Raw genomic sequence first — 19,519 nt, 5'->3', positions numbered from 1 at the left:
GCACCGACCAGTCCAAGTGCCTTCTTGGCTCTACATCACCAAGTGATGGTGAGCAGAGTTGCCCAGGGTAATGAAGTACACTCCATTAGCTCTCCTTTTCTGGAAGGACCCCGATTTTCGACGCGGAACGACTATTTAAAGCTACCAGCTACCCAGACTCTCTGTGCGATAGCTCATTTTAAATGCATTTAGATTCATTGCTTTTGACATTAATTGCACCAGCTGAGTTGATATTTGCCTAGTTTCTGGGCTCAGAGAAATATCCCGAGATGTGCTAGTGAGCAAAGCTGAATTAACACACAAGTGCTCCGTAAAATGGAACGGTGAGCAGAGTCGTATAAATGCCAGAGAATGTAGAGCAGCAGGGATGACTCAACGACCTCAGGTCCAAACACATTATCCTGATTTCTGAAGAGCAAGACAGCAAGACAATTTCTTTAGCGTGTCCCACCGCTAAGTCTATGCTGACGGGTGTCTCAGGCTCTGTGTGAATCTCTCAAATTAAATGACATTGAGACAAACTGGGTTTATTGATTCCCTGGGATGAGGCGGAGAGGCCTCTCGGCTCAGCCTAATTGCTCTGCCCTCATGAGCATCTCCTGCACTTGGACTGGGCAGCTGGCTCCTTCTCTTAGCACCCACGAGCCCTTCCTTTGAGCCTTGTCAATCTGCCCTTGGTGAATCCTTGTTCTGTAAATGCATTTGTGAGGACATCTCTCTGTTCTGTCATTTCAAACAGATTCTCAGGTATCCAAGGATTTCTCGTTTGTCAGCGCCCCCTGAGCTCTCCTAGCACCACGCTGGGGGCAAAGGCTGAACAGGATTTCGTGGGCAAAGCACTCGGCACAGGCATGGCTCTTTTAGCTTGCCCTAATAAACGGCTGGTCTCTGCTCCCTTCTGGGCCCAGTATGCAAACACTGTCCACAGCCCGGAATTACGTGCTTTCTGTAACTAAATCTGGGGACAGTCTCAGCTGGGATTGACTTTTGCTCCTAACGGCACTAAAGTACCGAAGGTATCAAGCAGTAGTTCTGAGGCCCGGCTGGCTATTCATTAGAAACACAAGGAGAGCGTTTAAACATTTAGACATCCAGGCCCTTCTCCTAAGGATCCTGCTTTTAACCAGCGGCCTGAAATGGGGTTCAAGGATAGATATTTTTCCAAGTTTGCCCAGGTGATTCTGTTCTACAACCAAGATGGAGAATCAGTGAATAATAAGGCCTAGTGTTCTGAATCTCCTTGGTACCTGGGCTTCCTCATCAATAAGGTAAGGAAATAGTCACTGCCCTCCTAGGGTGGTTAGGAGGACTGACCATGTTGATGCAGGTAAACTGCCAACGTAGCAAATTAACGTCGGTCCTACGTGGAGGCTTCCTGCTATTACTTTTATCGGTGGTGCCCTAGATCCTCTTTCTTCTTTCACTCTGCTTGTGACGAACATTCTCAAGTCAGTGTTATCACTCAAACATACAGCGAATCTTCACAACTACTGTGTTAAATTGGAAAAGTCTAGTCCAAATTCTGTTTCAACCATTTCCTAGAGAGGGAGCCTTCCTCTGGCCACCAGAACCCCAACGAGGCATTCTCAACCTAGAAATTGCAAGCATGTACTGTGGCTTCAGAAAACCAAAATGATCATTCAGATTCCTATTCTCCAAACACATTACCTTAATTTCTAGAAAGAAAAAAAAAAAAACTAAAACGAAAACAACTATGTTCCCCTGGGCACAGGGTATATAATACTTTGAGAAATCTGGAGCTTACCTGGCGCATTTCCTTATAGTTGTGGTGCTTAAAATCCAGGTCATCGGTGGTGGTCATTTCATTCCGTCGGTGGTAATAGTTATTTGGATCTAGGGACAGAAATATGGTTTTGAATTCACTCACATAATTCTGTTGCTTGTGGTGGCTCTGTTAGTTGCTTGTTTGGTGCAGAGACACAACCCAATCTCCAGCTTCTAACATATGCACAGAGGTGAGAGAACCAACTGTCAAAAAGCACCCCAGGAGTCAAAATTAGCCAGGGGTAGAGATGGGCCTAGAGCCAGGATGCCTGGTTCAAATCTCCACTCCTCTACTTAAGTGCTGTGTGACCTTGGATAAGTCACTGGAGCAGTCTCTGCCCTAGATTCCTTACCCTTAAACAGGGAAGAAAGGTACTTCCCTCACTTTTAGTATTAGTTGGGATAACCTATGTACCTGGCAAACTGTTGACACTTAAGGAATGAATGAGTGAACAAATATCACAACTGTATATATACATGGAAAGCCCCGAAAGTATGGTGCACACTCTTAGTTACTCATCCAACATTCAGTCCATTTCCATCCTTCCTAAAGGAAACTCTGTGTGGTTTGGGAATCACTCCAATGCTTCTGGGAAACAGACCTCGCATCTCAGCTCAGGGGTCCAGCATGAGAGGTTTCAACCAGTCAGAGCACAGCACGGCCCTGGCCACTCTCACTGGTCCAGATTGAAGGGAAAGACTTTAACGGCAGAGGAGGAGTGAGAGAGAATCTCTCCAGAGTAGAGGAAGAGAGAACCCCACCAGCACCAGGAGTTACTGGAGCCACCCTGGAGCCCAATCAATCTCCCTTGGGACTTCCAATCACATGAGAGATCGAATTCCCTTGCCCCACTAAGCCAGGGGGGCTGAGGTTTCTGTTGTTGGAGCCGGAGCACCCCAACTATATTAACACTGTAGCCTATGGGGACTGGGATTCGGGGGTCTGGGAAATGTCTGCCCTTGACTTGATTCTCTTCCCCATACAAGTTAACCTTTTTCATTAATTCACACAGGCTCTATTATTTATATAATTATGAAAACAAAAGACACTCAGAAGAAAGGACAGGCGGGGGAAGAAGAGTGAGGAGGAAGATAAAGGGGAGGAGCACTCAGTGGACCTAAAGGTCTTTCTCTGGACCTGACCTGCAGCCGGGCCCACGGCATCTCTGTCTGGACGATGAAGCCAGAAACCCTGGCCAGCTCCTGACCTAGAGTTAACACGGTGCTTTAGACAGGTCGCCCTCCTAACCCAGACACCATGGAGGCAAGGCTGAAGCCACAGCAGCTGTGGGTTTGATCCAAGGGGCTTGAAGGAGGATTCCAGAGGCAATGGCAGTGGTGGATGACAGAGGGGATGAGCCTTTGCTCCAAGTGGTATCAGGGGCAGCAGGTCTCGATTCGTGCCATCAAAGGTGCTCCTCAGACCAGCACTCTGGCTGCCTCTTAGACCTAGCCTAGACCTACTGAATCAGAATCCACAAGTTAAAAACAACCTCAGCTGACGCCACAGGCTCGGAAGTCTGAGGAGCACTGTCTTAAAGTACTGAGCACGCTGCCAGCAGGGACCAGGCACTCTGCGTACACTGTGCACAGCTGCCATCAACAGAGCCAGCTGCGAGTCTGTGTCCCCAGAGCCACAGGTCATGACCGCCATAACCGACCCTGCCAGGGTTCACTGACCACTGGCTTCACCCTTGAGGCCTGAGGCGACATGCAATGAGTTGAAAATTATATAGAGACCCAAACTCCACAAAGCCAGATTTTAATATCCACAGAAGTAGTATTTGCTGATAATACTATTAGAGACAAGGACTGTCACTGAAGTGGGATTAGCACGAGGGCAAGCTGGCACTTTGTCCAGGAAAGAGCAAAAGCAGATCAGGTTTGGCACAAGCCCCACAATTATATTTCAAGCACTTTCCTTCTGGGAGTGCGTGCTGACCACATGCAAGCTGCCTCCCCTTGGGTTTCCAAACCTGTATGTTTCCAAGCAAAGGTAAAGCTTATTTTTCACATTAATTTACACTTCATTTACCCATATGATGTCTTCTAAGAGTTCCTCAACACTCCCCAAGTCCCGGAGGCCTCTTTCCAAAACTCTTTAAAGTCCCTTTGTCTTCAAACACAAGTTATGCCTTCAAGGTTCTTCAAAAGGATAGAAGAAAAACTCAGAAGTTGAAGTAGCTCCGTGATTGGCAATGTTCTACCTTCCTTAAGACTAATCAACTTGCCTAAGGACAAGGGTACAAGTTCCAGAACTGTCTCAAAACCACAGGTCAAGTATTTTCCACCACTTCCCAGCTCCCACATTTTGAGCAAACAAATCTTGATTTGTCAATTCATTCTGATTGGATCAAGTTTTATTGAGAACCTATTAGGAGCTCAGTACAGTAGGCAAAAAACCAACTCCAGCCCTCTTGGGGCCCAGAGTCTGCAATCACAGCCAATTAGTCAAACCACCAGCCCCTTCTTCTATCTGTGGGTCAAAGATCCCATTTTCCTGTGAGGCATCTATTCCAGATGTTTCAGATAAAACTGCCTTGCCCAATCTGCAGAGTCATGAATATGTGACCAAGGTCCGGCCATGAAGCATGAGTCCTCTACTCACAGTCACTGGCTCAGAGGTGATCCCAAGATCTGAGGATCCAAGCTGGGGCAATCATATGACTTTCCCCCCAGAGCTATAGGAGGAGAGTCAGTCTCCTTCTACTGGCATTGCCTGGATGGTGGGTGAGTTTGGGGTACTGATCACCCTGTCCATGAGATGGAGAGAAGGAGAGCCCCGACTCTCCAAGAAGACCCTGACTTAGTGACCTATTCTTGCCTGAAGCTAGAGTCAGAGTCAAATCCACCCCCAGGAATTCTCATTTATGCGAGCCAAAATCTCTCCCCCAACCAAAAGCTAATTAGAATAGGGCTTCTGGCATTTGAAACATTAGTCCTGATTCAGTCTGTGAGGCCTTTATCCTCACAGATGGAGCTTTAGAGAATCAGTCTCCTACTTCCCTTCGAGTGTGTGGTTTTGCACGTCATATGTGCTGAAGACCAGCTGATTCTTTCCGGAACACCTTAGTTACAGGGATGAATTCCTGATGAGGCATGTGGAGCCTAAGGCCATCCCCCTGACTTTTCTTCTCTTATTCAGAGGTCAGCAAGTCAAAATGAGGCCATTAGAGTGAGCCCTGACCCCTTACGCCTGGCATCTCTAGCGAGGGGGATGCAGACACAGAGGTAAGCACACAGGGAGAAGGCTCTGTGGAGGTGAGGGCACAGCTGGGGTGATGCATCTACAAGACAAGGAACCCAGATTGCCAGCAGCCCCGCAGAAGCTGGGGGTACAGACAGGGAGCAGGTTCTCCCGCACAGCCTCTGAAGGAGCCAGCCCTACTGACACCTTGATCTGGGACTCCTGGCCTCCAGAACTGAGACGGCCTCCAGACTGAGAACTTTCTATTACCCTAAACCATGCAGATTTGGGTCTTCTTCCCAGCAGCCTTAGGAGACCGCTGCACACCTGGGACATTCCTGCCTCCTCACTGCCATGGACACCTGCTCTTCCCATCCCCAAACTCATGCCAGCTCACTACATAGGGCTCTTTTCACGAGTACAGTGATAATTCCAGACCAAACCGCATTACTGGAAATGCACAGAAGCACCAAGATTCTTGGACAGTTTTGCTTATCTATTTGCTGCTTTGGGGACCTTGCTTGTGAGGAGCGGGTGCTCAGCTGGGAGAGGAGAGGGTATCTTTGCCGGAAAGGAGGCTCACATGCAATCAAGAATCGCTGGGCTCACGAATCCTTTGACAAGCTCCATCCCGAGTAGGTCATCCGCAGAGCTAGAGTTTAGAGGTCCCAGGGATGGTGGAGGGGATGGAGAAGTGATTACCTAGGGTGTGTTTATGGGTCCATGACGAAGTTCAGAAACTAGACAGGGATGCTGCTTGCAACATGCGAATATGCTAAGTACACTGACCTATATCTTTAAAACAGTTCATTGTATGTTATGCAAGTTTCACCTCATTTTTTTTTAATAAAGGACTGCCATCATTTAAAAAAATGATCCCCTGCTATACTATGAGCCTTAGGCTTTATTTTTCTATTCACAGTCCTCAGAGTGCTCCCTGAGGATGAGGAGGCCACCAGAGGCACACAGCCACAGCAGATCTTCCTCTACCTGCCTCAAGGCCAGCCTCTCCCCCAAGGAAATGCCCGCCCCAGTGGCCCTGCGACCTCCCGAAGCCCCAAAGCCCCAACACCCCCAGCACAGACTCCTGAGTGCAGACAGCCTTGCCAAATGCAAACTGAGCACAAAAAAGCTGGCCCCCTGGTGAAAAGAAGTCACATCTGCCCACACCCCACCTGACTGTTAAGACAAAGTTCATTCCGAGAGGGGCAAGGAGGAGGGCTAGAACCCTTGTGTTGAGGCCAGGTCATTACTGTCAGTGGAAGCACCAAGCTCATGACTGCGAGTGGCTCCAAAGGGGGAGCAGCATGTCATTCACGCTTATTTTCCTCTCGCCCCCATTTCATATAATCCTACTGCATAACAGCTCCACTGTGCTGCTCGCAGACACCCGCAACCCCTCCGATCACTTGGCTAACGCTGCTTCTCCAGACAGTCCTGGGGAACTATTTGCAGCCTGACAGGAGAAACTCTCAGAAAAGACAACTGTCAAAACTACTGATGTTGCTGCAGTTCCCCAGGAACCAATATGGGGCAGATGGACCAAGAGAAACCACAGGTCTATTTGAATTCAGTAAAGGCAAGTCACCCTCAGTTGCAGGGAGGGTGGGCTGTGGCCAGCAAGGCTGGATCCCCCTCAATTGGAGTGGTTCCCTGGGGGGGAAAGGATGCCCAATGCGCTTCCCTCGTTACCCCATTGCTCTCAGGGGAGCAAAGGTGTCCATCTCCTCCTGGAACCCCTGGGCCTTGCCTCAGAACAGGCACATTCTACGTGTTTGATGCATGAATGCATGAGTGAGGAATGAGAGAATGGGTGGACGGATGGATAGGTATCCCAATCAAGATATTTAGGAAAGACTACTTACAAAAAAGATAACACTTTCTGGGGCTAGGAAACCTCGGAGAAGGGGCCTGCTTTATGCTGCAATGCTATTCCCTCTTGCCACTACGGCAGAGTGAAGACTGGCAGGCAGGGCAGAGGCAGTGGTGAATGACAACCACATCCTCCGGATTGAAGGCGATTGTGGAACATTAGGCCATCCCGGGTCTCCAGGGTACTTGTTTTCTAAGGCTGTGAGCATAAACTATCATAAACTAGGCAGCTTGAAACAAATTTACTCTCTCACAGTGCTGAAGGATAGAAGTCTGAAATCCAGGTATGGGCAGGGCTGTGCACGCTCAAGCCTTCCTTGCCTCTCCCCAGCTTCTGGAAGTTGCTGGCAACCCCTGGCTTGTGGCCACATCATGCCAATCTCTGCCTCTATTACCATCAGGCCTTCTCCCTCCGTGTCTCTGTTCTCTTCCTAAGGACGCCAGTCACTGGATTTAAGGCCCACGCTAAGCTTACCTAATCATGCAAAGACCCTCTTTCCAAATAAGATCACATTCTGAGGTGCCCAATGGACAAAATAGGGGGGATGCTATTCAACCCAACGTAGTCATGGCATGCACTACACAGAGGCCCACTGGGGGAGGACTACCCACCTTTCTGAACTGAGCTATTTTGGTACAATAAGACCTAAGCTTCTTGCTGTGTTACTGAGCCCAGGGAGGAGGGAAATCTGTGGCTTCCCATGTGACCTGCTCTCTCATCTCCAAATCTGAGTCCTCTGCACAAGGGGGAGACATGCGAGGGAGGCATTCTGATTTCTGGAAAAGTAGAGGTTTATCCCCATCAGAAGATCCTAAGAGCAGCCAGTAGCCTGTAAGCTACATACAGACAAAACAGAACCAGGACAAGAAGAAATGAGACCTCTTCTCTCTCATCCTCCCGCCATCCATGGGGTCTGGTGACCTTAGAAATACATGAATTAGCCACAGAACCAAATGGTCTGACCAAAGACAGTAAAAGAAAGTGGGAGGAGGAAAGGGAGACAATGACATCTGTTCTGCACTGACCGCGTGAGGGCACTCTACAAATGGCTCTTGCTTAGCCTTTGCAGTGTCTGTGCATCAGGAATGGAAGAGCAGATGAACAATGACCGGACAGGAGGGCAGCCTGCGTGCATTCCAGGGGGCAACAGAGTCCTTCTCGTGGAACTCGTGACTTTGAAAGGCAAGGCTCCATCAAGCCAGGATGGGAGAAGGGAGAGGAAGGGAGCTCCTGATCTCTATCTAAAAAAGAAACTGATGTTTCAATCCCACTCGGCCCCCTCTCCCAACCCAGAAGTTTGAGAGACAGGAAGTCAGAAGAAGACAGAGCCAGACAGGGAATAGGAAGCAGAGGAAAGGTCTAGGTGGGGAGGGCACAGTCACAGGCCAGTCTGTGGAGAAAGGCAGCAAACCATGGATCCCCTTTGCTGGGATGACTAGGAGCCTCAGGGACAGAAATGTTGATTGTCAGGCCTGTGTGGTTCTATGTTACAAGCAACAAAGCCCCTTTTTAAATCTCCAAACCTCAGCAATAATCCTTCATGTGAATCAGCATCAGTGGAGACTGTTGCTTTCAAGCCCGGGGGAAGGGGAACGATGGCGTGAGCTGACCAGGAGCAGCGCCAGGAGGAGTCACGTGAAGCAGAAGGCAGGAAGTGACCACCTGGAAAGTGCAAGCGACCACCCCAGGTAGCCCCAGAAATGCTGGGGGGCAGGAGGGGAACGGAGGCTCAGGACCTCCATAGGTACATGGGGAGGGCTTGAGTCATCTCACGGGGATGCTTTAGGGAAGGGGGACACAGGAGTGGAAGGACTTGGTCCCAATTCTACAGGGAAGCTATTGTCTCCACTTCAGACACGAGAAAAGCAAAGCACAGAGTATTTCCACACCCTGCACAAGACCACAGGTGCCAAGGGATGACAGTAGAACTTGAGCCCACACCTGCTCTAAGCCAGAGCTCATGCCCTTTCTCTCCACTCGGCTTCCCTGAAAGGGACATGAATTCTCTCTCTCTCTCTCTCTTTTTTTTTTTTCAGATCACATAAGGCCCAGGCAACCAGTAAGCCTGAAGGCAGGCTGAAGCTGGTACACAGCCACTCTCGTGAGGCTTCTAGTCTCATCTGGAGGAGGCTGAAAACGTCACCCACAGCAAAGGAAGATAAAATAAGGAACACAGCAACTTTGTGTTCTGATTCCTGTCTTTTCAAAAAATAATAGCCAGTTCCATGGGATAAGTGGGTATCCACACTGTGGTCTTTGTGAAGAAATGTGGAAGGTAGCAAAATAAGTAGATTTACGAAGTCCTCTACGGCTATGCTGACCCAATGGTGCCCATCCTTCCCCCAACTTCTCCATATTGATGGGAAGCAGGTGAGGGTGGCTGAAGACAAGCAAGACAGGTGGTGGTCTTACAATTGAAATATTTCCTCAGTGATCTATGACTGGGAGGGTATGTGGTTGGGAGGAAGGAGGGAGATACAGCGTGTCCAGTGGTCTTGGCCCACCTGTAGGAATGACTGTGGGGCATCTTCCCTTAGCAGAGCTTCTGTGCTGGAGGGAAAACAAGCTCCTGCCCCCAGACCTCTGCACATCTCCTCACAAGGTCTTGAGTTGCATCCAAGAACCCTAGACACCTCTGCACTGTGCAGATGGAGGGCAGTTGCTCAGACCTGGTGGCAGGGAAGATGAGATGGAAGGAGTGGTGCTTTCCCAGGGAGGATGGAATCACACCTTCATGGCAGGAGCATCTGAGCAGCACCAGGGCTCAAGCATTACCCTCCCCTGTAGTCCCCTGAAGTCATTTCCCAGGACTCTAAGCCCAGTCCTGCTGCCCTGTGGGAAGTCGTATGTAGAGCAATGGGGCCTTTTTCAGAAACAGCACACATGGCACTATTGTTTGCAGTAGCAAAATAAATGAAAACTGGTAATTCTGTGACCTCGAAGTCAGGCAGTGTGTTTTAACCTGAAATATTTATTAAAAGTATATCTTAGGAAGCTCTCTGCAGCTTCTGATATGCATAGATCTTTAGGCATTCTCATCCAATGTGGGCAAATCCATTCAAATTTGGGGGAAGAGAACTTTTTAAAAATGTATTTACTTATTTATTTATTTATTTTAGAGAGAGAGAGAGAGAGCATGAACAGGGGACAGGGAGCAGGCAAAAAGAGGGAAAGAGAATCTCCAGCAGACTCCCTGCTGAGCATGGAGCCCAACACAGGGCTTGATCCTGTGAGATCACGCAAGACCCTGAGATCATGATCTGAGCCAAAATCAAGAGTTGGCCACTTAACCAACTAAGCCACCCAGGCATCCTGACTTTTTTTCAACTTTTCACATAATGAACAACCCAGAAGGTATTTGTTAGATGAAATAAGTCAGACTAAGAAAGACAAATACCATATGATTTCAGTCATATATGGAATCTAAAAAAAACAAATGAATAAACAAGCAAACAAAAAGCAGAACCAGACCCGTAAATACAGAGAACAAATTGGTGGTTGCCAGAGGGGAAAGGGTGGGGGATTGGTCTTGTCCAATCACTACTATGCTGTACACCTGAAACTCATGCAACATTGTGTCAACTATGCTCAAATAGATTTAAAAAAAAAGAATACAAAATATTTTTTAATGAAAAAAATTTTAATTGTGGTATAATACATATATAATTTATCATCCTAACCATTTTTAAGAGTACAGTTAGGTTGCATTAAATATATCCACATTGTTGTGAGACAGATCTCTAGAAGTTTCTCATCTTGCAAAACTGAAACTGTAACCATCAACAACACTCCAGTTTCTTTTCATTTTGAGCTTTAAAAATCCTATTAATAGACTATGGCATGCAGTAATTCATTTTCCAGTTCAAAAATTTCTGGAAACATTACTCAAGAAAGCTTGAAAAGAATCACCACCTTCTTCTGCCCCGACCTGAGAGTTCACAGGAAAATGGCAAGCACAGAACAAAGAGAGCAGAAGCAAAAGTAAATGAATTTTTCATAAACAAGCGTTCCAGGAAAAACAGACTCTAGGCAGTTGCATTTAGACCACAAGGTCCGAGCAGGTGAGTTGGTTGGGTCATCTCTGTCTTTGGCCTCATTAACTTGCACAAAGGAACTGTGCCAACAGCAGGGCAATGAGCAAGGTTCACTTACCCACGGTGGATGTGGGGACCCCTGCGCTGCCCCAGTCCCTCTGGTGTGGCCATTACCAGGTGGCATGCTCAAAGGCCAGTTTCCCTCTATGTAGACCGCTAAGTAGTTTCTAGAAGAGAAAATGGCCCTAAAAACTTGGGGTTGGAAATAAAGCCATTCAAAGTCTGTACTTGAAACCCATCTAGATTTCACACTGCAACTATTGTGTTTAAATTGCCCCAAGGATCTATCTTCAAACACCCACCCACCCCACCCCACCCCCACCCCCGCCAAGAATAACTTCCCAGGGGAATATTTATTTCATGAGACTCTCACAGGCTACCCTTTGCCCTTTACCAGCAGTGGATGAATTCCTGTCCACAGAGAGAAACCATGACCCTGCTCTTTAAAGCAGGCAGGCATAGGCGGGAGAGCAAGCCTCCTAGGCTGGCACAAAGAGGGCCTCTCAGATAGCCACCTGTTTCTGAGTCTGCAGACTCTGTGTGCTCTGCAAAGCCCAGTGGGCCCCGGGTGGCAGCAGGTGGGACCTGTAGTGACAACTCCAACACAAACCAGCCACAAGAGGAGCCCAGGTCCCAAATCATGTTGGCCTTCAACATCCTCTCTGGATCAGCCTTGAAAACGCGCACACACCCTTTGCACCAGTGACCCTATTTATCAGAATCTAACATAAGCACTAATCCTATAGCTGAATAATCCTGTAATTTACACAGTGATTGTGGACACGCACAATGACATAGAAATAAAGACGTTCCTCGTGTGGTTCTTTATGGAACCAAAATATTGGAAACAACTGAACCTCCAACTGTAAGGTAGACTAAAAACTGGATTTTGTCTATAGACTAGATAGATGCATCCACAGGACAGATGGTATCTAATAGTTTTAATGACATAAAAAAAAGGTTTGCGAGCTAGTAAGTCCAAATATATAACAAAGAATCCGTCTGGTGTGAGTGTGAGTAGGTAGGCAGATAGACCCATCTTTTCTCATCGATACAGAGTTTGTGTTCTAAAAATTCATACTTGGCAAAGCAAGAGCATGGATATTATGGGATCAAGAGAAAAGCAATAAATGACATTAAATGTGCTTTGAAAATGCAATAAATATCAATTCACAGTAGGGGTTGGATGGCTACAGAAATAGCCCGGTGGCTATAATGGCATCTGAGAGCGTCAGAACTGGTGATGCGCTTCCCCAGGCTCAGAGAACCCCAGAAGTAGCAAGGCCTCACTCTCTCACTAGACAAGAGTGGTAAGGAAAGCTAGAACCCAAAAACGTGCTCCGTGTTCCCTAGGGACGGACTGCAGGTAGACAGGGATGGCTCTAATGAAGAGCCTTAGGAATGTGCTAGGAGCTTGCTTCCTGCCCTGGAGATGCCCAGGCAGGATGAAGGGGCTGCCATCGACAGGCTCCACGCGGGCACAAACTCACAAGTTCTGAAAGGCCAAACAGAGCCATCCCTGAGCCAGACCACATCAGCCTGTCCAGAGCAGACACCAGCGAGGATCCAGGTGACACACATGTGAATTCAAGCCCCCTTCGTCCTGCCACCCTGAGGGCACACCTAGATATCATCATGTGAAAATAGGCCACAGGAAATAAATAGGCACTCACCCAAAGACACAGGCACCCAAGCACAGTGACTTAAACAGAAAGAGCCTATGTACACAGTCACATTTAAAATTAAAGGCAGCCCTGGTGGCTCAGTGGTTTAGCGCCGCCTTCGGCCCAGGGAAACCCGGGATCGAGTCCCACGTCCCACGTCAGGCTCCCCTCTGCCTGTGTCTCTGCCTCTTTCTCTCTGTGTCTCTCATGAATAAATAAAATAAAAATCTTAAAAAATATATTTAAAAATTAATTTCTGGGGAGGTGGACGGGGAGTTGGGGTAACTGGATGACAGGCACTGAGGAGGGCACTTGATGGGATGAGCATGGGTGTCATACCATATGTTGGCAAATTGAACTTCAATATAAACAAATGAAAAAATAAATAATTAAATTAAATTAATTTCTGACATCTACTCTACCCAGAGTGGTGGGAGTGCTCGAGGAGAATTAAATATGCTACCAAATATTTTCTCTAATTTTTTTTTTTTGCTTGCTTCTGAGTGGTAGCATTAAGTGAGTTTTCAGCCTTGAAACATGCATCATCTTCAAATCCCAGTAGGCAAAACCACAGTTGACACATCACTTTGCTACCCCCAAATATTCATGACGCTTCTAAGTGGGATTATGGAGGTTTTTATTTCTTCTCTTGCTGCTTAGCTATGTTTTCTAAATATTCTGCAATAGATACAGGTTGTTGTTTTCTTTTTCTTTTTTTTTTTACATGAAAAAAAGATTGCTTGGTTTGTTTGCAGTCACCTTGGCTAGGCACCTGTTCTCCATCAGCACCCCACCTGCAGTAAGCAGGGAAGGGCAAGCTCACCTGGAAGCGGACAGCCAAGAATCTCCATCCTCATACAGATGCTCCCATTGTCAAACCAGGACTGCGGATTTATGCGGATATAGCGGGCCACCATGGGGACGGGCAGCTCGTTGAGAACAGGGATCTCCTTTTCGCTGTTTCCTTCAAATATCTATTTATGCACAAGGGGAAAAAAGGAGAATCGTTTAGAGCTTGATTATCGAGGGATAAAAGGGTGATTCACTCATTCCAGAAGACTTTACTGAGGAATACCCAATGTGTGCTGGGCATTGAGGGGGGAAAAGAGTGAATCAAGCATGGACCCTACTCTCAGGAAGCCCCACCCCCATCTACTGGGGTAGTGGAGAGGGGAGGAGGAGGGAATACTTGGATAATCTGGGTAAAATCTATTAGTGCCTTGGTAGAGGGATGGCCACGGAGCTCTGGGATTTCAGAAGAAGGAAAGGACCAAGCAGAGCTTTGGGGAGCAGGTGGCATTTGAATTGGTCTTAAAGGAAAACTCTTTAGACCTGTAGCGATGGCAGGGATTCTAGAGAAAACCAGCGGAATGACAGGAGAAGCCCAGAGGTGGGCTTCCGAAGGAGCAGAGCAGCTGGCTCGTGTTTACTGGATCATAGAAGGAGTGAGTGCAGGGCGTAAGAAAGAGAAAGAAGATTGAAGCCAGAGATGCCATCCGATTGTGGAAGACTCTGGAAACCGTGTGAGAAAGGAAATGCTTGAGAACCAGAGGAAGAGGGCGACATGAGCAGAACTGGCCAATGTGGGGTGAATCATAGGGTGGAAAGATGGAGGTCATTAGAGACCACTGGAGAACTGTGACAGCCGAGGGGCTGTGAGGGATGCCAGCACACTGCCTGTGCCCCATGGCTCCCAGGGCTGACCTGTGAATTCTAGAAGAAACAACATCCCAGCAGCTCAGAATTTTACATTAGCTCTCAAAGGGCCTGCACTTCAGGGCATGGAAGCAGGGGGTGGGGGACATTATCCACCACTGGTTTGAGTTGACACGGTATCAGCAGACATCGAGCGGGCACACATCACCTCTCTTTGCAGAGATCCACGTAGCTGGATACCAAGGGCGTGGACAGAGGGAACATGAAACTCACCATGTCTCCAGATCCGTTCTTAACAGTGACCCATGTGTGGCTGTCATTGCTCACCATGACCTTGTAGGAGGTCACCCAGTCACTCCTAAAAGAAAATAAGACGTTTTAAAACTACATTTTAAAACGTTTACCTCAGGCGCCTGGGTGGCTCAGTTAGTTAAGCGTCTGCCTTTGGCTCAAGACATGATTGGGGCCCTGGGATCGAGCCCCATGTCAGGCTCCCTGCTCAGTGGGGAGTCAGCTTCTCCCTCTCCCTCTGCCCCTGCTTGCTTGCACTCTCTCAATCTCTCAAATAAATAAAACCTTTTTAAAAATAAAAAAATGTACTTTCTTTCCTTATGATTTTCTCAACATTATCTTTTCTCCAGCTTACTTTATCATGCATTAACTAACGTTAATGGTAAGGCTCCGTTCTGGTCAACAGTAGGCTATTGGTACTTAATTTTTTGAGAGCCAGAAGTTATACAAAGATTTTCATCTGTACAGGGTGTCGATGCCCCTAACCCCCACGTCGTTCAAGGGTCAGCTATAGGTCCCAGTAATAGATGACACTGGGCCACAGCCTGGCCCCACTGCTGACCCTACCTGTGTCCTCAGCCAGCTAACTGACTCACCCATGCCACTGTGGACTCATCTGTAAAAATGAGGATCCTAAAAGCACCAAGCCTAAAGGATTAACATGAGCCTTCAATGGTTTAATGCTCCTTAAACACTTCAGACAGTGCGTGGTCCCCAGTAAGCACTCCGTGCTGGTCACACATGAAGAGACACAAACACTTATGTATCTGTTTATATGGAACATTAACATCACACATGGTAGTCGAGTTCCATGTGGAAAAGTAACCTCAGTAAAAACTGCAAGTTGGTCTAGAAATTTCATCTGGAAAACGATTTGGGAACATAACAAACTGCATGCCACCAGCCACAAAAATAACAGCTTGACTGTCTAGGAGACACTGGGCTTCTCCTTGGCTGTCACAGCCATGCAGACAATCCCTCTACCCCCTAGCAATAATCCACTGTGAGCTGGGCCCAGAGCCAGACCTGCCACCATGTCCTACCGCACAGAAATCACTGAGGTGACAATGGTCATGAAAGGACTTCCCGGAGCGGGAGTCAACCCGTTAGGCCTTGCCAGAAAAACAGCCTCACAGGGAAGGCACATTTTCGTCCCTCAGCCTCACTGTTCATAACATTAATGGTTAACCAATGTAGAAGACTCGGAGCATCATCCTTTTTAATTTTTAAAATCCTGGAACTAAACAACAATTCATTAATCCTTTAGAACATTCTGTCAGCTGAAGCATTTGGATCCTTCTTTTCCTACTGTGAAATCTCCTTGGATTCGGGATCTAGATCTATCCCAATACGGTTCTGAGCTTCTGAATCAGTACTGCCTAGGAAAGTTCACTTAGAAAGATGAGCTTCGGGGAATCCCTGGGTGGCTCAGCGGTTTAGCGCCTTCCTTCGGCCCAGGGCGTGGTCCTGGAGTCCCGGGATCGAGTCCCACATCAGGCTCCCTGCATGGAGCCTGCTTCTCCCTCTGCCTGTGTCTCTGCCTCTCTCTCTCCCTCTCTCTGTGTATCTCATGAATAAATAAATAAATCTTAAAAAAAAAAAAAAAGAAAGATAAGCTTCTTCTATTCATTCTGGTTCATCCGACCGACTCGTGAAAACTGTTCCTAGGTGCTTCTCTAGGTGCTTGGAGACGAATCCTCCCCACAAGTCTTCTCTCTCCTCCCCTCTCCTCCCCACCAGCTTGGTCTGAACACCTGCCAAAAGCTGGAAGCTGTCAAGCACTGTATTTCCCCCTGGAGAGGGTGAAGGCTGAGCCACACCTGCAGGCTGCAAAGCATCAAGCATGCCTTCTGAAAGGCACGTAGGCACAGCTCATGTCCTCTGCACTGAAAAATATCCTCACCCCGAAGAGCAACCTGTCTCCCACGTTCAAAGAATCGCTAAAGACCTTGCGAGTGTAGCCCCTTTTGTGGCTGCTAACACCCCACAGTGATCTGGCAAGGCAGCCTGCAGACATGAGGGGTGCATCCTACCTGCAGAGACGGAGGTGATGGCCTTAAGGGAGCCTCTCGGTCGAGAGAAACACACACAATGAGAAAGGGGTAGAAAGAAACTTTAAAAATAAGCTGTCCAAAGAAAAGGGGAGAAAAGAAATGAAAACCAAGCAACAATTTCGCAAACTCAGAACAAATGTGGACCAATCCGTTACTCATGTTTGAAGGGTAATTGTTTCCCTGGCTCTGACCTGTTCTCTGGACCGCAGACCTCCGTCACTTGCTCTGTCCATCTGACCTCTCTCCACTTCTCATGTCCCAGCAACATCCCAAATTTACCCCACCCCAAGGAATGGATGCATGTCACCTGCTCCGCACCCCCACCTGGGCCAGACAGAGCATCTGCCTCAGGAAAGGCACTGGCCTTCCCCAGGGGGGACAAAATCCCAGGGTCCTCCATGGCACCCCACTCTCTCCCCCACCACCTCCATTGAAACTATCACCAAGTTCTGTCAATTTCACCTCCCACAGTTTTCTAGCATCTACCCACCTGTCTCCACCTTCACTGCCACCACCCCAGCCCATTCTCCCTGGCCAGGACTGCTGCTTCCCAATCTATCTTGCAATCAGAGACTGTTTTTTCTAATTAAATACCATCATGTGACCACCTGACTAAAATACTACCCTTCTTGGGTAGTAAGGCCAAAATCCTCATCCGGTTCTATAAGACTCTTGCTCACCTTTTGTTCTCTGTGCTCTTTCTTTCAATTCCTGATAACGATTAAACTCTCTTGCCTCCGGGCCTCAGCACATACAGTTTTCATTTCTTCTCTCCCATCCTGTCTGCCTCTAAATCAATCATTCAGACCTCAGATCTTATCAGATAAGGCCATCCTAATCGCCTAACCTGGCCAATTTCTTTTCTTCTATGTTCCTTTCTTTCATAGTTTAATTCCACTTATAATTTTATACCCCTTTCTAGAATTATCTGAGCGTGTCTTTATCTCCCACTACAGGAGAAGCATCTCATAGATGGAGGAAGAAGAGATCACGGTACTTTGGAGGATGCAAAAGGAAGCTGGTGTTCCTGGAGAGCAGAGCGAGGGACAGGGCAGGACAACTGGGGCTGGATGGGCTTTGCAGACCATTTGATGGAGGTGGAACTTCCTCTGTCAAGCAATACGGAGCTGGCCCCCTTGGAGTCCACCAAGCATGGTCAAAAATACCTCAAGACCAATTAGGTCTCCTCCACTTTCAAAATTTCCACCTTAGCAGAACATTTAGAAACCAGAGACTACCTGAGTGTCTCCTATTTAGTCTGTGAAACTGACTCTCCTTTCTACCACCTTTCTACCACTCCTGCTGAAATGCAAGTGATGGCAGAGGTCCCCCTGCCACCGGTTTATGCATAAACAGCCTTTGTTCATTTTGTCTCAGGCTTAGTTTTGTCCTTGACAATTCATACTGTTGCCCATATTATGATTTTTTTTCCTTCTCATTGCTGTCTAGTATTCCATTCAAAGAACAGACACTTTGTCCATTTTATTGCTAATTAGCATTTGAGTAGTTTCCAGTTGGGGCCATTCTGAACAGTGGTTCCATGAATATTCTTCTATGTATCTTTTGGTGACTTTATACAAAATTCTGCTTGGTGTGTAATTAGAAATGGCATTGCTGGATCATAGGATCCCAGGATATAGATGTGTTCAGCAGTAGTAGTTTCCCAAAGTAACTATCTACGTGCACTCAAACCGGCAATGTTTGAGAGTTCTGGTTGTTCCATGTTCTTGTCAACACGAGGTATTATCTTTCTTTTTCATTTTAGCCATTCTGATGGGTGTGTCCTATTATTCTGTGGTGATTTTTATTTAAATGTCCTAGATGATTAATAAATTTTGACATGTTGCATGTTTACTGGGCATCTGAATATCATCTTCTGTGAAATGTTTATTCAAATCCCCCCCTTTTTAAATTAAGTTGTCTTTCTTATTGTGATTTGTAAGAGTTCTTTATATATTCTAGACAGGCATTTTTTTCTTGAGCATATGGATTGCTAATATCTTTTCCCATTTGTGTCCTCCTTTTCATTTTTTTTGTGGTATCTTTTTTTTAATTTAATTCATTTATTTAAGAGAGAGAGAGAGAGAAAGCACCAGTGGGGTGAGGGGCAGAGGGAGAGGAAGAAGCAGACCCTCCACTGAGCAGGATGCTGACTCCAGGCTTAATCCCAGGACCCCAGGATCATGACCTGAGCTGAAGGCAGATTCTTAACTGGCTGAGTCACTGAGGTGCCCCATCTTTGTGGTATCTTTTGATAAAGAGAATGTCTTAATCTTTACATTGTCTAATTAACCTTTGTTTTCTTCACAGTTTTCAGTTATTTGTGCCCCTTTCAACACATTTTTGCCTACTGCAAGATCATAAAGATATTCTCCTATGCATTCTTCTAAAAGCTTTATTGCTAAAAAAAAAAAAAAAAAAAAAAAAAAAAAAAGCTTTATTGCTTTACCTATTACATTTAGATCTGCAACCCACACAGAGTCAACTATTATATGGTATGAGTTAGAGGTCAAGATACATTTTTTTCCGAAAAGGCCTCCCAACTGACCTAGAACCATTTATATGATTATTTTTCTACTGCACATCAGTGACACATTTGCTATAGACCATGTGGCTGTATACAGGTAAGCATGTTCCCTGATGCTCTAGTCTCTTCCATTGGTCTACTTCCTATGTGGTGCTAAACCCATCCTGTCTTGATTTCTATAGCTTTATAGTAAGTCTTTATACCTGGTAGTGTATATTTTCCCACTTTGTTTTTGCTTTTTGTAGTTCCCTTGACTATTCCTGGCCCTTTGTATTCCCATATAAATTTCAGAATCACCTTGTCAATTTCCAAAAGAAGGACTTTTGGATTTTAATTGAGGTGGCACTAAATATATAGGTCAGCTTTAAGGGAAGCAACATCTTTCAAT

General features: G+C 46.8%; 1 protein-coding gene across 2 annotated transcripts in view; it reads right to left on the bottom strand.

The window, feature by feature from the left end:
- CPXM2 (carboxypeptidase X, M14 family member 2) overlaps positions 1–19,519 on the bottom strand; it is a 126,819-nt gene that overhangs the window by 26,108 nt on the left and 81,192 nt on the right. For both annotated transcript variants that reach the window (XM_041746187.1, XM_041746188.1), the window contains exons 5-7: positions 14,533–14,617; positions 13,427–13,577; positions 1,766–1,854 (exon numbers count right to left, since the gene is read on the bottom strand). In XM_041746187.1, coding sequence (XP_041602121.1) covers positions 1,766–1,854; positions 13,427–13,577; positions 14,533–14,617 — 325 coding nt within the window. The remainder of the gene's footprint in view (positions 1–1,765; positions 1,855–13,426; positions 13,578–14,532; positions 14,618–19,519) is intronic.

The sequence above is a fragment of the Vulpes lagopus genome, chromosome 2 (genome assembly GCF_018345385.1).
Source record: "Vulpes lagopus strain Blue_001 chromosome 2, ASM1834538v1, whole genome shotgun sequence".
Classification (NCBI taxonomy): Eukaryota; Metazoa; Chordata; class Mammalia; order Carnivora; family Canidae; genus Vulpes; species Vulpes lagopus.
This window is presented reverse-complemented; position numbering and strand designations above follow the sequence as displayed.